This window comes from Pseudophryne corroboree, chromosome 2, assembly GCF_028390025.1.
Source record: "Pseudophryne corroboree isolate aPseCor3 chromosome 2, aPseCor3.hap2, whole genome shotgun sequence".
NCBI lineage: Eukaryota > Metazoa > Chordata > Amphibia > Anura > Myobatrachidae > Pseudophryne > Pseudophryne corroboree.
In genome coordinates, this window is record NC_086445.1 from 425,188,020 (window position 1) to 425,215,018 (window position 26,999).

Genomic DNA, 26,999 nt, shown 5'->3' on the forward strand with positions numbered 1-26,999 from the left:
CTCCACTTACCCACTGCTATCAGTCCTTTACTCAGTGCTACTCTATTACATCAGTGTGCTCTCTGCTACCATCTGTATTACCAGGATGTAGATATATGACTGGCGGTCAGGAGACCGCCGGCCACAATACCTCCCCCTACATCCCGCCCCCTCGCAATCCTGATGGATGGCATGCCAACCAGCAGGGACTATTCCCACTCGTGGGTGTCCTCATAGAATGGGAACAGGCGATCCGCAAGAGGCTTGTTGCGCTTGCACCCCCACCAGTATTCCGCTGCCACGCATACCACACCCGTATTACCATCGTGTGCTATCACGTATTGCGTGGTGAATATTCCAACTTTTTGTTTTCAGTTTTGCAGACTACATTTAGCCCACACTGCTGCTACAGTGGTTGTAAAAAGAAACAAACAGCTACTCTCTATACTGTATCATAAAAGAAACATAGACTACTGTGCCACTTTCCATTCCTTGAGGTCTATGAATTTAATAGAGGATCCATGGTGACACCTATTAACAATATATAATAATTGCAAATGCAAACACAAATTACAATTACACATGATTCAATATTTATTTTATTATTTTGATACATAACCATGTAAGGAAAGACTCTCATACTAGGGCTGAGAGTTTTACCTGACACGCTTATACAATACAATATGTATTTAATGCAAAGAAGGCATTTTATAAATAAATGGAAGTCAAGTACATTCACCAGCAGTATTAAGGAGAATTAAACGGGTCTGGGACTGAGGGTCGACAGCAAAAAGGTCGACACACCTTAGGTCGACGCCAATTGGTTGACACACCTTAGGCCGACATGGACAAAAGGTCGACATGGACAAAAGGTCGACAGGAACAAGGTCGACATGGAAAAAGGTAGACATGAGTTTTTTTATGTTTTTTGGTGTCATTTTCTTCGTAGTGTGACCGGGAACCCCAATTAGTGCACCGCGTCCCCTCGCCATGCTTCGGGCATGGTGCCTCCGCTCCGCTTCGCTCGGCACAGATTACCGTTCCAATCGTAGTCCACATGGATCGTTAAGTATGAAAAAGTTCCAAAAAAGAAAAAAATTGTGAAAAACTCATGTCGACATTTTTCCATGTCGACATTTTGTCCATGTCGACCTAAGGTGTGTCGACCAATTGGCGGCGACCTAAGGTGTGTCGACCTTTTTGCTGTCGACCTGGAGTCCGGATACCGAATCAAACAATTACCCAGTGCAGCCTGTGGCTCATCAGAAGGTAAGCGAGTAATTTGTGGGGCATCATTGATTGTTGGATTCTCCTCTGCTGAAAAGGCCATCACCAAACTAGATTACAGCATGAAAGTGACCTTTGTAAATAATTATGCTACTGGTCCCTAAAGATATCTCTTAGAATAAAGCATTACAGTTATAGCATGTGCTTAGCAGCAAGAAAATAAAAAGAGCAAAAAGTTAAGGTGACCTATAAAACGACACAAAGCAAATACAAGAAGCTTACTATTAATGGCCTGTGCTACACTGTGAGATAAACAATTGGTCAACCAGGTAATTGTCACCATTCCATGATGTTGAATGGAGTTTCACAAGTACAGCACCAAATTCTAAATGTTCACTAAATACAATATATTGCATGCCAATATATCATGACCACACACTGTACTAAGATGTGTAAAGTTTACCCTAACGTGAATGTTTACCGGAAAAGCATTTCTATATTTAACAACCCATACCTTACAATTCATATATGCGTACTATTATTTTAAAGTGTGAAATATAATAATAATAATCATCATCATCATTATTATTATTATCTGTAAGAGGCACCACTGGTTTAGAAACATTAGTATAGAGAATAATGCATATATGCCAAATTACATTATTATTATTATTTTTAGGAGTAACAAGATGCAGTCCCTTCAGAGACACAAGAACAGAAAATATCTGAACTGAATTGAATATAGCAGCCAGCCACTTTATAGCTATATCAGGCAACATCTCAGCTGTTGCTAACGTACCGGTACTAGTTTACAATGTTTTCTGGGGCTCACAGTTTATCAACATCCTTATAACTACGTTTAATATTTTTCCTGTACAGAGTTATTTATATTTATTTTGTACAAACAAAAATCAAAAGTTTACCATACAAACTTTGTTGGATAGTCATTGCCTCTGGCACGTAAGTAGCCAGTCTTTCAATTGCTAGAAGAAATAAATCCATTTTAGCTTGTGATTTGAGATTGTGACAAAAGAATGGATGAGATAGAAAGTACAATGATAAAAAATGAAGTACAGTATTTATCTTATAAAATGAATCATTCTTTCAGATTAGGAGGCAGCATGAAGAAGCGTTACTGGAAGCCAGTAATAAAATACAGAGGTTTTGATTGTTAAAAGCCATTGCTAGATAACGGTGTCAAGTGCAAATTCATATTGCTAAACTGTAAACAAGCTTTTTTATCAGACTGTAGCTGCAAAAAGGTCACAGAGTGAAAGCAACTACATACAGCTGTGAGTGGTACATCAAACCTCTTTATTTACCAAGTACAGTCTCTGGTTGTTCAGTAGGAGACTCATATGTAAATGGCACTGGTACAATTGTAGGGGAAGCTGTTAAAAGAAAATGTTAAATGTCTTTAGAGACAAAAAATGTGTAGAAAATATCATTTTGCTATAGCAGCTTGTGCTACACAATTCCATCTTATCTCTACTCACGACACAGTATGTAAATCCTGCACAAATACAGACTCCTGAAAAGTCATCTAAGAAGCAATGTTAGCATTGTAACTGTGACCCATTTTACTAATAAACAGTGGATTGTAATTTCAGTTTTATAATTATATTTTATAATTTAGAATTATAAAAAGGTTTACTGTTTTAGTTTTAGTACCAAAATAATTAAAAAAATATTACTCATGCCTAAAATATAGTGCCAGCCTGCTGGCCACATTTTGTAAGCCTTGATAGTTTATCAATAGTAGTACAGCCACTATTGTGCAGTATACAAATCAGGCACCATTGCCTACTACTATTTAACTACCGTAACTCTGCCTAACACATAATGCAACCACTATTGCCCAGAAATGTATGTAACCATTACTTCCATGTACGGTCAGGGGCGGATTAGGATGTCAAAGTGGCCCTGGATAAAATTGTGAAAGTGCCCTCATGTAGGCTGCCCCCAAAACATAAAAATAGGAGGGGTTAACAAAAAGATGACCTAGTCACAATAGGGCAGATACACAGCAAATGCAAGAGCAGCCTGTCAAAGAGGGTTAAGTAGTGCACTGCATAGTTACTGACATTTCCCAAAACTCTATGGGAAGGGGCAGGTACAGAGGGCGTGTTCCAGCCAGATGGGATGCACAGATAGCATGGTGCTGCTCCTGCTATACAAAGCCAGAGTTTTTGGCACTGTACAGTGGGGAGGTGTGCCATGAAGCAATTCAGGAATAATAATAACAACAGCAAGGCACTCACAGACCCCCTCACTTACTCAGGAAGTTTCTGAAGCAGGCAGCAGCAAGAGGCTTGTGGGAGACTTACCTAGTCTTCTGGGAGAGCCACCCAATGTTCGGGAGTCTCCCGGACATTCGCTAAGAGTAAGTATGGTGCATTGATAAATGGAGCATTCATGTAAGCAGAATCAGAACACCCGGGAGGTGGAGTACACTCAAGTGAGTGGTACTGATCTAGCAGTGGGGAGTTTCCAGAATTAGCCTGTTGTGATAATTATTCAATTTGGGAAGTCCTAGTGACCGTAAAAGAGATCATCCACTGTCATACACGGTGGTTCGAAATTTACCCAAATTTAAAATAAAGCACTGCTTCACACTACTGTTCTACTGACTGAGATAGAGTACAGAGACCATCCTTGTGGCTGCCATACAGTATTGAGACCATCTCTATATCACCAGAACTTACAGGTGTCAGTTGTGTGTGATGGAGGTCAGTCCACACGATGAATTACCTAATCAGGGATTGGTTTAGTACCCAGGCAGAACACACGATGCAAGTCAACACTTGCAGCAGGTGTACAATGCAGGAATATAGTGTAACAGGTCCAGCCAGGAATAAGTAAAAAATGGTGGTATGCGATATCCGGAACTCAGTGGTGGCAGTGGAATGCATGCAGTGCTTAGCGGTGGTGACTCAGCGAAATAAGCAGGCTCTGTAGTGTGTATGCGTAGTTTCCCTCAAGTTAAAACATAGGGGTATATTCAATAACTGTTGGAAGCTGCCGTCTTGGCGGAAAGACTGCAACTTCCGACAGTTTTAGGTCGGAAGGGGCTCCGACCCATTCATTAGTGCCCTGTTTATTCCGACAAGTCGGGAAACCCGACTTGTCGGAATGCTGTCGGAATGCACGGGGACAAGTCGGACTGAGATGAGGAGACTAGTGCTGCGGGCGGCGGGGGGAGCAGAGATCGGTGGCCGGCGGCAGGAGCAGGCTGCGGGGGGACATGTCTGCGGCGACGGGGGGAGGCGCTGCAGGGAGAGAGGTGCCTGCAGCGCCTCCCCCCGCCGCCGTAGAAATGTCCCCCCGCAGCCAGCTCCTGCCGCCGATCTCTGCTCCCCTCACCGCAGACATGTCCCCCGCAGCTTGCTCCCCCTGCCACCGTCCCGCTCACGCCCGCCGCCATCTGCACCGCTGCTGTCAGTGCATCAACAGCCGCTGACAGCAGCGGCAGTCGGATTTGGCAGTCCATTGAATAGGGGTTGTCGGGTCCATTCCGACAACTGCATGTCGGAATGGACCCGACTCTTATTGAATATACCCCTAAGCAGTACATCAAAGTTGCATGCTCTAACTGCAAAATGCAGCTGTGTGCATCAGAGTAGGGTATATTCATAAATAAGATCGTAATTATGTATCAAACTCACTGCTGTGGCGATGGATACCAAATTACCATAGCAATTCAATATTACTCCGGTATGAGGATAGATACTATGAAAAGCAGCTGTTTCCACGGAATCCGGTCAGCTGGCACTCGGAATACAGATGCTGGAATCACGACACTGGTCAGAAGACCGATGCTGGGATCCCGACATGGATTGCAATGCCGGAGGCGCAATCTAGATCGTAAGTATGGGTTATGGTTAGGCTGCGAAAGACGGGGGGGGGGGGGGAGTTATTAGGTTGTGGGGGGAGGATTAGGGTTAGGCTACGTGGAGGGAGGGTTAGGTTTAGACACTAAGAGGGGGGAGTTGGGGTTAGCCTATGGGGGGAGGGAGGGGGTTAAGGTTAGGCACCACTGAGGAAGGTTAGGTTTAGGCTGCAGGGGTGGGGGTGGGGGCAGTTAGGGTCAGGATGTGAGAAGGAAGGGTTAGGATTAGGGGGGTTAGGTTCAGAATACTTACCTACTAGGTGTCAGGATCCTGTGCATCAGGATGCCACTGTTGGTATTTTGACCACCGGCATCCCAAGTGCTGGGAACCTGATTTGATCACTGAGCTGACAAGGCAAACAATCCCGATCAACCGTGTGCTCTGCCCCTAGTTTGACCTCCTCTGAGCTACCTGCAAGCCCTGTACACACTGTTCTAGAAATAGCTTAATGTTTACAGGCTTCTATGGGATCAAGAGGTTGGGACAACAAATATTAAGCAGCATTAAAACTTGCGACCTCCCGATCCCAGCCATCGCAGGAGCATTTTAAGCTGTTTATCGGCTTACTCTCCTGCAATGGACCCGCATATACACCTATACAATTGTCGGCCCATTCACCCAATATCAGGTGATCGGGTCATAGATTGTATAGGTGTGTACAGAGCTTTTCACTGGTGATTCAGTCACAAATTAGAAGTGTCGGAATTTACACTAATGGGTTTGAAAAGAGTTCACAAATGTGCACTATCTGAGGGGCGCAGGCCGCAGGGATCCAATAGGATCCCTCTTTGCAACCCTGGCCTTCTTCCTATAGGAAGTATCTGGGCTCCAGGAACTTGCTCCATCTGGTTCCTGCAGCCACATTCAGAACACTTTAACTGATGAATGAGTGTCCCTGGGGACTGTGGACAGCATTGAGAGTAAGGGGGTGCAAGGTAAGCAGGAGGTGTCCTGTGTCTAAGAGCAGGGCCAGTGCTGCCTATAGTATTTCATGAATTGCCACTATAATAAATTAGTACGAAAGTACAGTAGGTGAAAAATACTCTTGTCAGCAACTTTAAGGAATGATGAATGGCCCCCTATGTGATATAAGTATAAACAAGTAAAAACAAGTTAAAAAAAATTCAAGGGACTTTTGAACAACCCACACACTTACCGTATTTTTCGGACCATAAGACGCACCTGACCATAAGACGCACCTAGTTTTTAGAGTAGGAAAACTGGGAAAAAAATATTCTGACCTCTAAGAGATATACAGTGCAGCCTTCTGTCAGAGCCAGCATACACAGACACACACACACACACATCAGAGCGAGCATACACACACACACACACACACACACACACACACTGACAGTACCAGTGGTTCCCTGCGTCTCCTAAGAAGGGAGGAGGTGGGGGGGAGCGGGGGAGTCACATGACGCCGGCTCTGCTGCTGAGATGTGGCCGCTCTGCACTCTGATGATGACGGCACAGCAGCAGCAGCATCCAGGACCCGCCGCTACCCGCCGGCCGCCGCTACCCGACAGTACCAGTGGTTCCCTGCTCTCCTGAGGAGGGAAGAGGTATGGGGGAGCAGGGGAGTTACAGGACGCCGGCTCTGCTGCTGAGTTGTGGCCGCTCTGCTGATGACGGCGCAGCAGTAGCATCCAGGACCCGCCGCTACCCGCCAGCCTCCGCTACCCGCCTGCCGCCGCCACTACCCGCTACCCGCAAACGTCTTATTCGCTCCATAAGACGCACATACTTTTCCCCCACATTTTTGGGGAGAAAAAGTGCGTCTTATGGTCCGAAAAATACGGTATTTGCATTTCTCTAATACAATCTTCCTTTTTTCTTTGTTTGCAACACTCCTGAAAAACAGTTTTGGGAAATAGAAAAGGGATTTATCACTTGTCCCAAAATTCAAGTAACCTAGGTCACAAAGAAAATAAAATCTGTTTTGCTCATAAACACACTACTTTGCTATTATTTCTACAGCCATCTAGTATTTCCCTATCATTTTGTGTTTGTGATGCTGGATGTGATGCTTACAAGTAGGGAATACTGATTATTCATTGGAGAATAATACAAGTTCAGTTTATTTGAATAAAAATGCTGGTTCCTATCAATGACATACAATTAAAAATAATTTTAATTATACCCTATGTATTTTTATTACAAGATAAAACACAGATTCTTGGTAAGTAAGAAACTATTATGCATAGCATCTGTCCCATTATTTATCTCAGTGCAAAATTGATTTACAAGTGTTATGGTTAGAGGATTAAAACAGGATGAGGAAAAAAATCTGTGGAAACATTTTTACTGTGGAACTGGGGCTGAAATACTAACAATACGCTTTCTGCTTTCCACAACTAGTAAGTAATACAATCAATACAGGTCAGTCATGTCAGTTTTTAGGTCTAGGGGGCAGATGTTTCAAACTTTCTAAAGAAGACAGGTAAAAAAGTTGGCTACCAGTAAGCTTCTACCTATCACTTTCTAATATTTAGCTAGGAGCTGATTGGTTCTATGGGCAAAATGTTTTCTCTTTCATAGGCGTGCGCAGCACATTTTATTAGGGGGTGCACCGTCGGAGGGGTGTGTCTAGCGCCGCCTTTTGGGCGTGTCTAGCACCATCTATTGACGCTCGACGCAATATAAAATATCCACCCTTGTACCAATCCTAATAAAGCAGATTCATTGTCAGATGTTGTGGTGTGCACCAAACAAACACCCCTGATGGCACTCACTGCAATTACACTGCTCCTCCTCAGCATGGTCTGGCTCCCCCTCTCTTTCCCCTGCAAGCTGCAGTCACTCACTGACACTGACAGTCGCAGACTAGTTACTGCTGCTGCTGGAAAAACGAGTGACGTGTCAATGCTGCTGCCGCCCACCTGCCAGTATTGAATTTGTCTTCCTAATCAGTGGCTGGCGTTGGCATAGCATAGAAGGAGAGAGGTGGGCATGTGGCGGGTGGGCGTGCGAGCAGCATGACGTAATCACATCACGCTGTTTTTGTACATGGAGGTGGAGCCGGGAGTTTGAAAGCCGGTGGCAGTGGCACCCTTGATTAACTCAGGCATCCGGTCAGTAATGCAGTCCTGACAGGGTGCAGCGCAGAGGAGACAGTAATCAGCCTGCTCGACGATCACTGCATCAGGCATGTGAGATCGGGGTGCCGGACATTAGGGGGTGCCTGTGCGCACCAGGCACCCCCCCTGCGCACACCTATGTTCTCTTTAGGTCAGGGGAAGGCAACCTGCTGCTCTCCAGCTGCTGTGGAACTATACATCCCAGCATGCCCTGACACAGTTTTAGAACATCCTAACAGCAAACCTGTGGTAGGGCATGCTGGGATGTGTAGTTCCACAGCAACTGGAGAGCTACATAGTTTCTCAAACACTCAAAGCCACCTAAAGTCCTAGTTTTAAGGATATCTGCAAGTTTTTGGTTTAAAGAATTGTACTAAAGCATGAATATCCTTAAAACCCGGCCTGTAAGAAGAGTTTGAGGACTACTATTTGGGAAACTGTGTTCTATGCTAATCATGGTAGTTTGAAATATTTAAAAATTTAGTTTGAAAAAACACCAAGAGCAAGGCTGGTACTTCCCTTAGGCAGCTTTATTCAGCTGCATAAGGGCGACGGCACCTGAGGGGCAGCAATGAGGCTGTTGGCCTATTAATGAGGCTCCCGAAAATCGTGTGGTGCTCCTGGCCCCCCGGTAAGGTCGGCAAGTGTCCTGCATCCGCTACCAGCTCCCGCATATCCCCCTTGGCCGCCCACAACGGAGCACCAGTGGGCGGACCGAGGGAGACCCGATGACGCTATTTGCGCTGAATCGTGTCATCGTAGCTCCGCCCCCGCTCTCCAGTGCCTGTTTCCTCGGCACTGAGGGGCAGAGCACAATGACGTTTCCATGCAGCCACGTCCCTCACTACTGGACACGCCCCCCTACTCGCAGACCAGGCTGCCCCCTCCCGGAAGAGGGGTCAGCAATATCAGCAAGTACTGTATGTAATAAGGATGTGAGATAAATATTAAAGAACATGGGTGCAAGGTGTGCAGTGTGGTCCCATTGTGTACATACTGTGTGCTTTAAGTGTATGTGTATTTACTCTGTTCTTAACGCCAAATTACAGCAAGTTTGGATTTATCCAGATTTGTCTTATTGGCCATCAAAAACACATGACAGCCAGAGTGCCAATATGATGCCGTTTTGTGATCAGAGTAAAGCCGGGTAATTCTGAACCCGCACTTCTTTTGTATATTATGTGATAGAAGCACTGGTAAAATGATCAACAGAAGATATATGTTTGTACCAGGTTCTGCCCTATGTATTTTAAATGACCTGATAAAAATTTGCGCTTTTAGTAAAAGCTGGATCATGGCGTCTTGGGGATATACGTGTGAAACAGAAGGGAGGGATCCACCCATAAAACCTGTTTCGGGTTTTTAGGCCTTCGGACTGAGAGCACTCTAATGTTTGCATGTATCTATAAGAGGCTGATATAAGTGTGAAGTGTCAGCAGTTTGGATACATTTTGGCTCAAAAGGGCAAGTATACTTATTACGTTATATCAAATTCAGAAACAGTATCACAAAAGGAATTTGGATAATTGTTGGAGCTCTTTTGTTCATTTATCTAAAGAACGAATATACCAAATCAAGGGGAAGTGTTCATGGACTTTAATTTGTTTATCATTTTATTTTGCTTATAAGTTCACATTTTCAATGACAATATTTAGTATATTAGCAACAAATATACAGGGCTGTTTCTAGCCAATTTGGCTCCCAGTGCGAAATTTTAAAATGTGCCCCCCCATGACATAACAAAAATGTGCCCCCCCCCCCCCCCCCCCACACCTAGATTAAAAAAAAACTTGCACGTGCACCCGGCAAGGGGCCGTGGCTTCATTTAAATGGGTGTGGCCTCATTTAAATGGGCATGGCCTCGTCTGAAAAGACTACCTCACAATCCAGTTTTTGACCCTGCTCCAACAGATCACGACCACCACAGGAAAAAAAAAAATTCTACCATATGAAGCCCCACACAGTAATGCCCCCTGCACCATATTATGCCACACACAGCAATGCCCTTGATACATTAAATCCCCACACTACGGCAGGCAAAAGTCCCCATTTCACACACTACGGCAGATGTCCCCATTTTACACATTGAGAGAGAGAGAGAGAATACTTACAGAGGCGAGACCCGCTCTTCGGCCCGCCTCACCAGTCGCTCCTCGCGCCGGCCTTTCCCTCTTCCTAACTTGGATCCCCCTCTGTACTCCGCTCGGAGGGGGGGGGGGGGAGTTTTGCGGAGTGACGGGGTTGCGTCGTGACGTAACTGCGTCATTCCGTGAAACTCCGCCCCCCCGAGCGGGTTACTCGGGGAGAAATAGGAGTGGGAAGCAGGGAGCCACAGTTAGTGCCGCGGCGGGCGCCCAGTGCGGTTGCACTGCTCGCCTGCTCCAAGAAACGGCCATGCAAATATAATTGTGGAGTTGACCTATTTTAAAGTGGTTGATGTGCAAGTGAAATTGTTTTAACTTAGCTTGTGAAAACTATCCAAAGGTTTAAATCCCCCTTTAATAGTTTTAATAAATAATTGTACTATTATTTCTGTTTGCGCTCTCTATTTCTTTTTGTTGTTTCTGGTATCCACAGGGTTGCTAATACCCTGGCTCGTGGGAGCAGCAAACAGATAATTAGCAGATATAACTGTTGATCACATGCACCTTGTTTCTCTTCTTTTTTTTTAAACTTCAGATAAAGAGTTGAATATGCTTAAACAGCATTCTCTTCTGGCCAGTTATACCCGCAATAAGAGCATTAAGGAAATATTGGTCAGAAATGATATTTCCAATAGGAAACCAGAACCCACCTGTAACTTCTTGTCTAAAAAACCGGGGTGTTATAGATGCATTAACTGCACAACATGCAGTTATATGGAAACGGGTCCGGCTTCACACACCCGCACTCCGGTAAACACATTAAAATTGATAAGTTCCTGACCTGCACGAGCACGCACGTAATTTATTTTATTAGGTGTCCGTGCGGCCTCTTTTATGTAGGGAAAACAAGCCGTCAGTATCGGGAAAGAATGGCCATGCACAGGTCGGCCATACGGTCAGCATTAGAGGGGGAGGCACAATCACAGCCTGTCGCCAAACACTTCCAACTGATGAAACATAATTTGGCGTCTCAGAAATACAAAATCATAGACCAGCAACCACCTAGTGTTAGAGGTGGAGAACACAATAATTCATTATTGCAACGGGAGGCACGGTGGATTCACTGGTTAAACACTGTAGCCCTCAAGGGGATAAATGAACATTTTAGCCTAAATTGTTTCCTGTGAAATGTGTTCTCACACAACATAGAATGGAAGTATATGTTGCAATATTAATGAGACATTAATAGGATTGTCTGCTTGCTCCTGTTAGCTCCATTGTTAAACAGAATTTTTGTTAGTTTAAATACAGCAGCATTTGATATTGTATCATACTGTTTTCATGCTGGTGGCGGAGGTATTTCTATCATCACATGGTATTTGTTTATAGGTTCCCTTGGCAACCAGGAGCACAGTGGGGAGAGCGTTCAAAAGCGTCAGAGGTGAGGCGGTGACGTCATCCACCCCTGACTCAGCCCTGTGGCCAGGAACAACGTGCACACAATTGGGTGAAGGTATAAAGGTATGTAATCTGTAAGTGTTTAAGTGTTCTGACGAAAGTTATTAATATAACTGAAACGTTAACAGCAGCTTGTCTCTGCATCATTTATTATTGGCAAATCCCGAGTGAGTGAGGCCGAGCGCTCCATTGATATATATATATATATATATATACACACACACACAATTGTGAGGGTATGACTTTTGCTAGTGATTCGTTATACCCTGCACCAGCCCTGACCAAGAGTACTATTTGGCAATCAAATAGAGAAGGGTAATTGTTCTATGTTGAAGACGAACTCCTGGCACACATTTATCTCCCGTCGAGAACTTATTGAAGTTGGGAATAGTTAAATGATGTAGTAACATTGAAGTGACGTTGAAAAAAAGCTCCAAATTAATGTAATCTGTGTCTAGTGTCATCTGCAGCAGGGTTAATCATTTTACCATTTTTCTTACGTTAAACCCCATTTTCACTGCTTGTTCTGTTTGGTCTTATATCGAAGTTAGTTTCCAGCAATGTTTAATTAAAATGTCTTAGTTAAATGCTTAGGATGGATATCTTGAATGAAAGAATAAACAAAGCTATTACTCAATCTAGTTTGAGGTTTTGTGGTTTGGAATCGATCCTCAGCATATTTTTTTGCTTGTGCCTAGAAATAACAAAATCGTGTGACAATATACCCACCATACTACTGTTCATCAAAAGACTTAAAGAGACCTACACCTAAAATGAATTGTAACTCAATTTGAATTAGTATTTAATTTTTTTGTTTATGATTTTTTAAGTGGCAAGTATTCTTGTAACTTGTAGGAGGAGGTAAAGGGAGGGTAACATTTGTCATTATAAGTCTTGGTTTTCTTATCCCAATTTCAGTCAAAGATCTATTTTCTCTGTCCTTGGTGAATATTTTGTAATACTATTCAACATGTACAGAAAAACCGTCTTAAGCATACACTGACAGAATGTAATATAAACTAATGTATAAAGGGTAAGGAAAGAGAGACTATACTCCATGTTACAAGTGCCTTATTTAAGCTTATTAAGCCCCGAGATCTTTTATTGCCATTCTTGTCATACAGAGCTTTGTGGGCTACACTAATAGGATTCCAAAGTACAGTATCGGACCAAACAAGATTGCATTAAAATAGTATACAGTAAAGGACGATAATGCCCAATTTTATTCGATTTCGGGCATTGGGCACGATATATCGGATGAAATCGGGCATTTTGGAGGCGTTTCCGATCCGATGCGCGTTCACGTGAGCATCAGATCGGATCCTCCAGATTGAATGTGCTGCACATTCAATCTGGTCCGACCCCGCAGGCGTGGCCTGGATCGCCCAGGATACATTGTATGCAAAAGGACAGCATACGATGTATCTTGGGCGATTCCTGCCCCCGGGAAGCTGCCGGGGGTGATCGCCCACGACATGTCCGTCTGACATGTTGCGGTAGTGTATGGGGCCCCTTAAGAGTGGAAATTGTTTGACGTCTGTTTTAGTTCTACTATACACAGATGTAAATCCGCAATTCAATTAAATAAACTTGACTGAGAAGATAATAGCTATAATTCAGAACACAATAATTACTCAGCTTAGTTTGTGGTTCGTCTGTTTTGGAAAATACCTCATACTCTATTACTTTGTTTTAGTGAGAGCTAAGGCAAACTTTTCTTTGAATTATTATTATTATATTTTAGAGTATGTTCAGCCACCCTGATTCTCGACTAGAACACTTTAGTTGGGGGGTTATATAAACAACTGTAAAATGTTCGGTGCGTAATGATGTTTGTGACAAAGCATGTTGTATATAACTGCATTGTCCATTTTAAGACACACCTTATAGAATATGACAAGGGTAGCATTATGTGGGGGATGTATCAAGCGTTTGTACTACCCCACATGTTTTTTTTTTATTTTAGCAGGGGAACCCCTTTGTTTATTTCATTGAGCTATTGTCCCCCACATAGTCAGCTAATCTCAATCAGCCCATAGCAGTACATGGGCTGAACTTTTAATGACCCTGGCAGGGAGGTTGTGGCGCCCCTGGCTTGTAGTGATTCTCCCTCTGGCCAGCAACAGCCCTGGCTCGGGAAAAATAAGATTTTACTCACCGGTAAATCTATTTCTCGTAGTCCGTAGTGGATGCTGGGAACTCCGAAAGGACCATGGGGAATAGCGGGCTCCGAAGGAGGCTGGGCACTCTAGAAAGATTTATGACTACCTGGTGTGCACTGGCTCCTCCCACTATGACCCTCCTCCAAGCCTCAGTTAGGACACTGTGCCCGGACGAGCTGACATAATAAGGAAGGATTTTGAATCCCGGGTAAGACTCATACCAGCTACACCAATCACACCGTACAACTCGTGATACTATATCCAGTTTGACAGTATGAAAACAACTGAGCCTCTCAACAGATGGCTCAACAATAACCCTTTAGTTAGCAATAACTATTTACAAGTATTGCAGACAATCCGCACTTGGGATGGGCGCCCAGCATCCACTACGGACTACGAGAAATAGATTTACCGGTGAGTAAAATCTTATTTTCTCTGACGTCCTAGTGGATGCTGGGAACTCCGAAAGGACCATGGGGATTATACCAAAGCTCCCAAACGGGCGGGAGAGTGCGGATGACTCTGCAGCACCGAATGAGAGAACTCAAGGTCCTCCTCAGCCAGGGTATCAAATTTGTAGAATTTTGCAAACGTGTTTGCCCCTGACCAAGTAACAGCTCGGCAAAGTTGTAAAGCCGAGACCCCTCGGGCAGCCGCCCAAGATGAGCCCACCTTCCCTGTGGAATGGGCTTTCACTGATTTAGGATGCGGCAGTCCAGCCGCAGAATGCGCCTGCTGAATCGTGTCACAGATCCAGCGAGCGATAGTCTGCTTAGAAGCAGGAGCACCCAGCCTGTTGGGTGCATACAGGATAAATAGCGAGTCAATTTTCTTGACTCTAGCCGTCCTGGAAACATAAGTTTTCAAGGCCCTGACTACGTCCAGTAACTTGGAATCCTCCAAGTCCCTAGTAGCCGCAGGCACCACAATAGGATGGTTCAAGTGAAAAACTGATACCACCTTAGGGAGAAACTGGGGACGAGTCCTCAATTCTGCCCTATCCATATGGAAAATCAGATAAGGACTTTTATATGACAAAGCCGCCAATTCTGATACACGCCTGGCCGAAGCCAAGGCCAATAACATGACCACTTTCCGCGTGAGATATTTTAGATCCACGGTTTTTAGTGGTTCAAACCAATGTGATTTTAAGAAACTCAACACCACGTTGAGATCCCAAGGTGCCACTGGAGGCACAACCGGGGGCTGAATATGCAGCACTCCTTTTACAATGTCTGAACTTCAGGTACTGAAGCTAATTCTTTCTGGAAGAAAATCGACAGAGCTGAGATCTGTATCTTAATGGAGCCTAATTTTTGGCCCATAGACACTCCTGCTTGTAGGAAATGCAGAAATCGACCTAGTTGAAATTCCTCTGTTGGGGCCTTTTGTGGCCTCACACCAAGCAACATATTTCCGCCATATGCGGTGATAATGTTTTGCAGTTACATCTTTCCTGGCTTGAATCAGCGTAGGAATGACTTCCTCCGGAATGCCCTTTTCCTTTAGGATCCGGCGTTCAACCGCCATGCCATCAAAACGTAGCCGCGGTAAGTCTTGGAACAGACAGGGCCCCTGCTGCAGCAGGTCCTGTCTAAGCGGCAGAGGCCATGGGTCCTCTGATATAAATTCTTGAAGTTCTGGGTACCAGGCTCTTCTTGGCCAATCCGGAACCACGAGTATCGTTCTTACTCCTCGCCTTCTTATTATTCTCAGTACCTTTGGTATGAGAGGCAGAGGGGGGAACACATAAACCGACTGGTACACCCACGGTGTTACCAGAGCGTCCACAGCTATCGCCTGAAGGTCCCTTGACCTGGCGCAATATCTTTTATAGCTTTTTGTTGAGGCGGGACGCCTTCATGTCCACCTGTGGCCTTTCCCAATGGTGTACAATCCTTTGGAAGACTTCTGGATGAAGTCCCCACTCTCTCGGGTGGAAGTCGTGTCTGCTGAGAAGATCTGCTTCCCAGTTGTCCACTCCGGGAATGAACACTGCTGACAGTGCTAACACATGATTTTCCGCCCATCGGAGAATCCTTGTGGCTTCTGCCATCGCCATCCTGCTTCTTGTGCCGCCCTGTTGGTTTACATGGGCGACTGCCGTGATGTTGTCTGATTGGATCAGGACCGGCCGGTTTTGAAGCAGAGGCCTTGCCTGACTCAGGGCATTGTAAATGGCCCTCAGTTCCAGAATATTTATGTAGGGAAGTCACCTGACTTGACCAAAGTCCCTGGAAGCTTCTTCCCTGTGTGACTGCCCCCCAGCCTCAAAGGCTGGCATACATGGTCACTAGGACCTAGTCCTGTATGTCGAACCTGCAGCCCTCTTGAAGATGGGCACTCTGCAGCCACTACAGTAGAGATACCCTGGTCCTTGGAGACAGGGTTATCAGCCGATGCATCTGAAGATGTGATCCGGACCACTTGTCTAACAGGTCCCCCTGAAAAGTTCTTGCATGGAACCTGCCGAATGGGATTGCTTCGCAGGAAGCTATAATTTTTCCCAGGACTCGCGTGCAATGATGCACCGATAACTGTTTTGGCTTCAGGAGGTCTCTGACTAGAGATGACAGCTCCTTGGCTTTCTCCTCCGGGAGAAACACTTATTTCTGGTCTGTGTCCAGAACCATCCCCAGGAACAGTAGACGTGTCGTAGGAAACAGCTGTGTCTTTGGACTGTTTAGAATCCAACCGTGCTGTTGTAGCACTTTCCAAAATAGTGCTACCCCGACTAGCAACTGCTCCTTGGACCTCGCCCTTATAAGGAGATTGTCCAAGTACGGGATCATTAAAAACTCCCCTTTTTCGAAGGAGTATCATCATTCCGGCCATTACCTTGGTAACACCCTCGGTGCCATGTACAGTCCAAACGGCAGAGTTTGGACTTGGTAATGGTAATCCTGTACCACAAATCTGAGGTACTCCTGGCGAGGATAGTAAATGGGGACATGCAGGTAAGCATCCTTGATGTCCCGGGATACCATGTAATCCCCCTCGTCCAGGCTTGCAATAACCGCCCTGAGCGATTCCATCTTGAACTTGAATTTTTTTATGTATGTGTTCAAGGATTTTAAATATAAAAAAGGGTCACACCGAACCATGCGGTTTCGGTACCCCAAACCGTGTGGAATAGTAACCCCGTCCTTGTTGAAGTAGGGGCACCTTAAGTATTACCTGCTGGGAATACAGCTTATTAATTGCCTCTAGCACAGCCTCCCTGCCTGGGGTAGTTGTCGGCAAGGCATATTTGAGGAAACGGCGGGGGGAAGACATCTCGAATTCCAGCTTGTACCCCTGAAATACTACTTGAATGAAACAGGGATCCACCTGTGAGCGAGCCCACTGATCGCTGAAATTTTTGAGACGGCCCCCCACCGTACCTGGCTACACCTGTGGAGCCCCCGCGTCATGCTGTGGACTCAGAGGAAGCGAGAGAAGAATTATGATTCTGGGAACAGGCTGACTGGTGCAGCTTTTTCCCTCTTCCCTTGTCTCTGTACAGAAAGGAAGCGCCTTTGACCCGCTTGCTTTTCTGAAGCCGAAAGGACTGTACCTGATAATACAGTGCTTTCTTAGTCTGTGAGGAAAACTGAGGTAAAAATATTTCTTCCCAGCTGTTGCTGCGGATATGAGGTCCCAGAGACCATCCCCAAATAATTCCTCACCCTTATAAGGCAGAATCTCTATGCGCCTTTTAAAGTCAGCATCACCTGTCCAGTGACAGGTCTCTAATACCCTCCTGACAGAATGGACATTACATTCATTTTGGATGCCAGCCGGCAAAATATCCCTCTGTGCATCCCTCATATATAAGACGACGTCTTTAATATGTTCTCATGTTAGCAAACTAGTATGTTTGACAGGGTCACCGACCACGCTGCAGCAGCACGCTCTGCAGGTTTCAGTCTAGTACCTGAGTGTGTAAATACAGACTTCAGGATAGCCTCCTGCTTTTTATCAACAGGTACCTTCAAAGTGGCCGTTCCTAAAACGGCAGTGCCACCTATTTTGACAACCGTGTGAGCGCCTTATCCACCCTAGGGGATATCTCCCAGCGTAACTTATCCTCTGGCGAAAAAAGGTACGCCATCAGTAACTTTTTAGAAATTACCAGTTTCTTATCAGGGGGAACCCACGCTTTTCACACACTTCATTCATTCATCTGATGGGGGAACAAAACACTGCCTGCTTTTTCTCCCCAAACATAAAAACCCATTTTTAGAGGTTAATGTCAGAAATGTGTAACACATTTTTTATTGCCGGGATCAAGTCACGGATGTTCCTAGTGGATTGTGTATATGTCTCAACCTTGTCGACACTGGAGTCAGACTCCGTGTCGACATCTGTGTCTGCCATCTGAATGAGCGGGCGTTTTTGAGCCCCTGATGGCCTTTGAGACGCCTGGGCAGGCGCGGGCTAAGAAGCCGGCTGTCCCACAGCTGTTACGTCATCCACCCTTTTATGTAAGGAGTTGACACTGTCGGTTAATACCTTTCACCTAACCATCCACTCTGGTGTCGGCCCCACAGGGGGCGACATCACATTTATCGGCATCTGCTCCGTCACTATATAAGCCTCCTCCTCAAACATGTCGACACAGCTGTACCGACACACCGCACACACACAGGGAATGCTCTGACTGAGGACAGGACCCCACAAAGCCCTTTGGGGAGACAGAGAGAGAGTATGCCAGCACACACCAGAGCGCTATATAATGTGGGGATTAACACTATAACTGAGTGAATTTTCCCCCATAGCTGCTTGTATATACAATATTGCGCCTAAATTTAGTGCCCCCCCTCTCTTTTTAACCCTTTGAGCCTGAAAACTACAGGGGAGAGCCTGGGGAGCTTTCTTCCAGCTGCACTGTGAAGAGAAAATGGCGCCAGTGTGTCTGAGGTAGATAGCTCCGCCCCTTTTCCGCGGCCTATTCTCCCGCTTTTTTCTGGATTCTGGCAGGGGTATTTACCACATATATAGCCTCTGGGGCTATATATTGTGGTATTTTTGCCAGCCAAGGTGTTTTTATTGCTGCTCAGGGCGCCCCCCCCAAGCGCCCTGCACCCTCAGTGACCGGAGTGTGAAGTGTGTATGAGAAGCAATGGCGCACAGCTGCAGTGCTGTGCGCTACCTTGGTGAAGACTGATGTCTTCTGCCGCCGATTTTCCGGACCTCTTCTTGCTTCTGGCTCTGTAAGGGGGACGGCGGCGCGGCTCCGGGACCGAACACCAAGGACTGGGCCTGCGGTCGATCCCTCTGGAGCTAATGGTGTCCAGTAGCCTAAGAAGCCCAATCCGGCTGCAAGCAGGCGAGTTCGCTTCTTCTCCCCTTAGTCCCTCGCTGCAGTGAGCCTGTTGCCAGCAGGTCTCACTGAAAATAAAAAACCTAAATCTATACTTTCTTTCTAAGGGCTCAGGAGAGCCCCTAGTGTGCATCCAACCTCGGCCGGGCACAAGATCTAACTGAGGCTTGGAGGAGGGTCATAGTGGGAGGAGCCAGTGCACACCAGGTAGTCATAAATCTTTCTAGAGTGCCCAGCCTCCTTCGGAGCCCGCTATTCCCCATGGTCCTTTCGGAGTTCCCAGCATCCACTAGGACGTCAGAGAAATCCCCATTAGCTCATTGGACCCTTGGATCGCGGGGAAGACTGACCAGGGGTGGCCTGTTGCAGTGACCACGAAGGACGTCGGTGGTCCTGAGGAGCCCGGGGCTATTTATGCAGCACTGCAGTGTGGGAAGGGGGAGAGAGGGACCAGACCGCTCACCTGGACTGATCAGAGTGGAGCTTGGACATTGGCATCTACCTCGGATAGATGTGCTTCGGCTGGAGAGAACGCTGCTGAGGGCCGCAAGATGAGAGTAGCCTGACAAGCAGAAGGAGCAAGAAGACCCCAGTGAAGCGAAGCTGCCCGGGTCACTTCCTGTTTGTGCAGTGAAGACCGCAAGGGGACTCCAGTGGAAGAGCTGCAGCCGTGAAGTGGAGAGGGATGATGCCAGAAAAGAGGACCACTGCTTATGGCCAACGTGAAGATGAGCAAGTGGAGGAAGCCGCAGACAGCCAAGGACACGAGGACAGATGGAGCACTGGACGATCCCGGCTGCGAAGACCCCAGGCTATCTAGTAAAAGAGCACCGTAAGGGAAGAAGAAGATCCGGACTGGAGAAGAGCATCCATCCGGTGGCTGAAGAACAGAAGACCCTGGGAATACAGCGGATCCCTGTCCTTGTTGATGTAACCCGGTGCGGTACTCAGCATCCCGGGTTGTGCCGAAGATCAGGAAGTTGAATCGGAAGTGGCAGAAGAGCTGCGGTTAATGGTGAGACCTGGTGCCCTCTCCTAACCTTACGCTTCTCACTCTGCCCTGTCTTAAACCCCTTCCGTGCAGTACTCTTCATTATTGGTGTAAGCAAGAGGGTAGACTCCCTTTTATTGGCATAAGCATGTTTACTATGGGAGTACCTCTAGTACTCCCATAGTAAACATAAGGGGGTGGGCTCCTCACATTCCTTGCGTGCCCCCATCAGGTGCAAAAAGGATTAGTCCTCCCCCTAGAGATGTAATCCCTGCATCAGGAAAAGGGAGCAGGCTGCACTTTTGGCTCCCCAGCAAAAAGAGATCATTCAGGGGGTAGGAACCCTGCCTCTAGTGTACCCTTAGGGTAGCCCTGCATTCACCAGTAATACTAATGTAGGATATTTGGTGCTAAAGGAAGTCTGATAATATTTACAGGTTGCTAGTTGCTGTATTTTTTCTTTGCTAATGTGGTTATGCCAAAAGTGAATCTTATGCTAACAGCTTATTGATTGAGATATGCTCATAAATGTATTTTGTTCAGTGCTAAGGTAGTAATGGTAAAAGCGAGTCTTATGCTTATTGAGATATGCTCCTAAATGTGTTAATGCAAATGTATTTTGTTCAATACTAATGTGGTTATGCTAAAAGAGAATCTCATGCTGCTCATAGGTTTTTTGCACAGGGGTCTTCCTAGATGCTAAGGGGTATATTCAATTAAAGTCGGATCCATTCCGACATGTATTTGTCGGAATGGATCCGACAACCCCTATTCAAATCTCATCTTAAATCGACTTTTTCAAGTCAAATTAAGATGAGGGACGCAGAGGAGGAGAAGGGAGGCGAGCCGCGGGGAGACCAGCGGGGGACAGCCGTGGGCAGCCAGAGGAGATCAGCGCTACAGTAGTGCTACAGATGGATGTCACACAGCTGCCCGACCTCACGGCAGTGTCCACCCGGCTGCAGCAAGCTTGCTGGAGCTGGGTGGACGCTGCCATGAGCGGCGCAGGTGTGTGTCATCCTGCTGCAGCGCTGTGCTGTCGCGCTGATCTCCTCTGACTGCCCGCGGCAGTCCCCCGTCTCCCTGCGGCTCTCCCCCCTCTCCTCCTCTGGGTCCGCATCTCAGTCCGATATCTTTTGATGTCTGACTGAAATGGTTGAAAAGGGGGCCAAAACCTGTCAGTTTTGGCCCCGTTTTCGACACAAGCACGTAGATCGGCAGCTATTCCGCCGATCCACTTGCTTTTTCGACAAGTCGAATTTTATAACTTGTCGAAAATATTGAATAGGTTGGAACCCCTTCTAACCTAAAAAAAGTCGAAAACAGCAGTCTTTTCGACAGACGGCAGTTTTCGACTTCAATTGAATATACCCCTCAGTGAGATAAGTCGGGCTTGTCTTATGCTAATGTGTTATGTCTGAGCGAACTGATAGTGCTGACAGATTAATGCAAGTGGTGTGTGTGCAGACATTTAATGAATTGGTAGAGGTGCACCAATTTCTTGCTTCACCTGCCTGCCTATCTAATGCTAACGCTGGTTACCTGTGACTGAGTGTGTAAGACCAAAGCCAACCTGTGCACCTTATTTAGCAGCTTTCTCTGGTATTATGATTTATTGGCAATTATATCATTATTCTAGCGCTGTTTTACGTTTTCCTCTGCAAAAGTGTCCTTTCTTTATAAAACTGTAAGTACATTTCTATTGTATTCTTGTAATTGTGAATCCCTACAACACTCACCAAAGCAATAAAATTGAGTTAGGACTGTTCCTAGGTGTGAGTTTGTGTCTGCTAAAATGGGGAAGTAAGTCACTTGCCTCATTGTCACAGTGTGCTTGCAGCAGGGGTGCTCCCAGCGGAAATTTGCATCCAAGAGGGATTACGCACACCTCCATACCATTAGGAGAATACTACACGCTAAAAAGATAAAGTGGAGACGCTGCACAAAACAACCAATCAGCTTCAGGATCCTCATTGTCGGGGTGTCGCGGTCAGTCATGTGACCGCCAGCATACTGACAGACGGTATTTCAAAACCAACCCATTCATTCAACTTCTCTTCAATAACTGGAGCTTGGGATCCAGTGTTGTCAGTGAATGAATAATTGTAATTCAATGGAACATTGAAAATCTAATTAGAAGAAGTTAATAAGCCCCTATTATTTACGTTGAATAATGGAACCTGTTGTATTTATGATTCCCAGTAGAATTTCTATTTATTTACAGATTAGTATTACTTACATACTTTAAAGCAGTTAATTGCGTTTCCCATATACTGACACATACCAGTTATCTAATAGCAGTCCAATAGCAATCATACAGTTTTCTATTCTTTGTGAAGTTGGCTATTATCTTGTCTTGTTTAAAGTTAAATTCTGAGCTTATATATAACTGTGATCCCAGATGATAGATGTCATAAGCTGTGCTCGTGTATAGAAAATGATGAGTTAATTCTCAGCAAAGAAAAAGTGTCATTATATGTCTTTGTGTTCTAAACAATTAACAGTCCTCTAAGATCAAATATTTTGAAATCTTCATATAAAATAAACAAAGAAAAGAAAAGCACTAAAAAATAGAACCTAAAACACTGTCATCTGGTCCCATTGTGCCCGACCGCCTGCTATGCTGCCCCCCCCCCCCCCCACATAGCGATGCTTGGGATCGTCAGCAGCATCTCCTGATCTTTTGAACATCCAGAAATATCAGGCGAAGTGACTAACGACCACACGGTAGCGCACAATAAATGATATGGTGCATACACATGGGACGATATAGCTATTTTATCATTCCAATGCGTTGGATTGTCCGCTATATCGTTCCGTGTGTGGGGGCCAGGGCTATTTTTGGGCCGGAACACTTTGGAATGCCGTTCCTGAAGCTCGTTCTAAAAAGACGGAACCAAGTCCGGAAAATCTGCAGCCCCATCCCTGTCTGCCCTGCTGTCGGAGCCGACTCTGCTTCGGCACTTCCCCTGTCTGAGCCTGAGGGGAGGGGAGCACAGCGCACATCTCTCCTTCCCCTCACTGTGTCCCATCTCCGGTGGCCAATCAGAGCGCGCAGACCGGCAGCAGTGGCTCCTGATTGGCAGCCGGCCCACAAGCTTTGATTGGCTCACAAGTTGGCACCATATTTCAAATGGCCGCCGCACCGGAGACAGGACACAGAGAGGGGATGGAGAGACACTCGCAATAACAAAAAAAAAATAACAGCAGAGGACCAGCAACAAAACAGAGGTTACTGTAGATGATGTAGACAATGCTAAATTTAAGAATTGCTTGAACCTAGTGTAGAAATTTCGGGTCAATACTCAGATAGCACCTTTTCAATTCGCAAGGAACCAGTGCATGAACGAAACTGCAGCGATCAGTTCACAGGCCCAAGTTGACTAACAGGCACTGGTACAGCAAAGTCATTGGTTTCCACTAAATTGATGGCTGTGTTTTTGTAACATTGAAGGCTGCATTCTTGAAAATATTGGTTGAGTGAACTAAATGGTTGTTTACCCTATGTACAAGGAATATCTGTATTATAGGTAAAAGCAAAGGGTATTAAACTCATCTGTAGAAAACAAATAAAAAGAAGCAAAAAAAAAGAGTAAGTGGTAAACAATTTAATTTGTTTCTGTTAAACTGTAAAAGTTGGTGCACGTGGTAGAAGTCTCAATATGCCTAAAGGAAGGATATACTTCACAGAGTAACCTCATGAGTTTGAATGCAGTTTCTTTATAAACCCCCATCATGGGAAAGTGCTACAAACCTACATTTCATCACCCATAAACCACTTACATAACACATGGACATTTTATCACACAACTCTATCTTTAAACTAATGTGTAATACAATATAAAGGAAAATATGAAAGGCTCCAGTCTAATAAAAATCAGGACACATGAACCTATAAATAAAATAATATGTAATATAAATGGCAAATAAGTAAATCTTAGAAAAGCGTGTCGGAGCAACATTTTCTATATTAACCATAATATCCCTTGGAACATCCAGTGTCAGAAGAGATTCCTTTGTTGTTATACAGTATATGTAAATTTAGAATTAATAGATCTTATAAATACTAAGAGCAAATATTACAGTAACAGATTGAAAAACAATTAAATGTTTTAAGCTTAAGCAAAAATATAGAAAATGGATATGAAGTTTAAGACAAATTCTAATTGCTCTGCTACTGGAAGATTTTTCTTTTAATTTTAGTCATATTCTTTGGAGGTAATAAATTACTATTATCATACAGTGTCTGTATATACATGGTCGAGTCACATTATTATGACCACCTCCTACATTTGATGTCGGCAGTGCTTAGACCATGAAGTACGTCACGTGTCGTGCACTGGCTTGGTGGGTATATAAAGGTGTGCGATAGGTGGTCTGCACACGTCACTCGGATTATTGGCTTTCGGCCCAAGACTGGCAGTATTTCTGAAATAGCGCAGTTTGGAAACTGTTTGCGAAATGCTGTGGCGAAGGTGTATCGTGACTGGACAAATGGCACCATTGCAAATAACCGATCTGGAAACTGCAGAGTACCACATGCCATTGATGTGAGAGGTGAACGTTGGTTACGAAGGTGCATGAGGGCCGACTAACACACTACAAGTTGTGCAGCTCGCCGTCAAAATGAACCTGGGGGCTACCAAACAAGTGTCTAAATTGATAGTTCAGTGAACACTGCTACACATGGGGCTTTGAAGCAGTTACTCTGGCTATTAGCTGGTGGTTATAATAATGTGACTCAACCATGTAATAAACATGTCTCATGTACGTGTAGGATGAGATCCTTCAATATATATAATGATTGCCGCACACACTGTAATATCTGATGTGGGATGAGGCTATTGGCCTGATTTAACAGCCTGTGTGGACCCTATAACTAAAAACAATCTGACTGAAATCAGTTGGAGTATTATTGCGCATGTTGATAAATACTGTCAGAAGGTAACTGTAGATGACAGCTGTTGGCCCAATAGACGTTGAAAAAAAAGTCTACAGTAGCTGCTCGATACAAGCATTGCACAGCTGGATCTCATTCAGTTGGACTTTACATATGACCGACATGGCGGAATATAATACATTAGTATAAACAATTTGTGATTACTCAACACAAGCCAAAATCAGTCTGTTAAAGAATGGTAATGTATACTACTCAATGTAAGGCAATAGTACGAATTGACAAAAGGCACTATAATCAGTAGTGCATTGGTGCCTTATATGTTACTGCACATATTCCTATTTCTACAGTACCTGCATCTGGAAAGAATATATTATAGAAAAAGTAGCTAGAGTAGTGCTTAAATATTTATATACAGTGCTTAGGTTAGCAGTTGTATTGAACACCAAGGTATTATTACCCAAAGGAGTTGACTGTCCATAGATGACAGAAGGCTCAGTTGGTTTATTATTTACTTGAATAAAGGGATGGGTTACTGTGGGTACAAAGGAAGAGTCAGTTTGGTACATTTGGCACAAGTATACCTCCATGGCTTACTGTAGACATAGGGGAATTAGATTATCTTCTTCACTAATCCATGCAGATCATACAAAACATATATCATACATGCTTAGATGTCAGCGAAGTGAAACAAACAAAATAATTAAAGGGACATCATCACTTAACATATGAAATATAGGCATTTTAGGTTAACCATCCCATAATGCGGTGTGCAACACAGATTAACAAAAATACCAGATAACCACACAAATCTCACAATGTGAAATTTAAAAAACAACAACAACAACAACAACAGGTAAAGGTCCGAAAATGTTATACAATGTGCACACAGATTTGTTGTTCATGCACTAAGATTCAAAAGCAGATATACAATCAAAACAGTGGAGACGTGAAAATGTTTCTAGAAAGTTCCATTAACAATAAAAGTGTGCTTTCTAAAGATATTCAGAAGCATTTGCTAAACATAGAAAATATTTTATAAATCTTAGTTCGTTGACTTTAGTTGACTAAGGTTTAATAGTCCGATTGAAATAGATCTGGATGAATAATATCAAATAAGACTTGTTTTGGTTTTTCATTGCCAATAAAAATAATAAATGAATAAAATGGAATCATAAGAATATAATTCATAGTGACTTCTTTGTTGGGGAAACTTTTTTATATATATTTGAAACAAAAGAGTTATTGATGGAAAGAAGATAATTCTGCTGAAAGTGATTGCAGCTACATTGGAATACAATATTATTTTTGTTGCATAGAAGGGTTTGGCCAGATTTATACAATATGGTTTTAAATGTGTCATTTTATGGGTCCTAACACAAAATCTTTTGCTTATTTTGAACCAAATCATTTTTTATAGTGAATAATTTAAAAAAATATAGTGGTTTATAGGAGGCTGTTTTTTTTTAATACTAGGAATACCATACTGTCACAGTTAATGGCCAATTAGAATCCTACAGTCAAGATTTCAGCAGTTATCGCCAAGGAAAGAAAAAAAACCCATACAGTAATATAATGTTAAACAAGTACTTCATTTATATAAAATAACTGCTAGTCTTCCTATCCTACAGGCTTCACCTATTGTAACTCAGTTGTACAAGGTGACTATTGTCATAAAGTAATCTTCAGAGGATGGAAAATAGAAATGTCATTAGATGGCGCAGACATATCACGATTAGTAACTGTAATAAAATTACTTTTTAAACAATATTTTGGTTTTATTAATAACTGCATAGGTAAAATATGAGTGCAAACTAACTCTAAAAGGTTGAAAAAAGAAAAAAAGATGAGTAACAAATTAAAATTCAGCAATGACTTTTATAAGTTATTTAAATCATGCTTAAAATACAATTCTGCATATTCTGG

At 44.3% G+C, this 26,999-nt stretch overlaps 1 protein-coding gene across 27 annotated transcripts in view; it reads right to left on the bottom strand.

The window, feature by feature from the left end:
* Nucleotides 1–26,999, bottom strand: part of ABI3BP (ABI family member 3 binding protein) — an 860,645-nt gene that overhangs the window by 360,137 nt on the left and 473,509 nt on the right. For 24 of the 27 annotated variants that reach the window (XM_063953560.1, XM_063953556.1, XM_063953543.1 and 21 more), the window contains exons 11-13: nt 25,534–25,608; nt 2,529–2,597; nt 2,130–2,189 (exon numbers count right to left, since the gene is read on the bottom strand). The exons of 2 other annotated variants lie outside the window; for them this stretch is intronic. In XM_063953560.1, the coding sequence (XP_063809630.1) occupies nt 2,130–2,189; nt 2,529–2,597; nt 25,534–25,608 (204 nt within the window). The remainder of the gene's footprint in view (nt 1–2,129; nt 2,190–2,528; nt 2,598–25,533; nt 25,609–26,999) is intronic. One more of the 27 variants, XM_063953551.1, reaches the window with a different exon arrangement.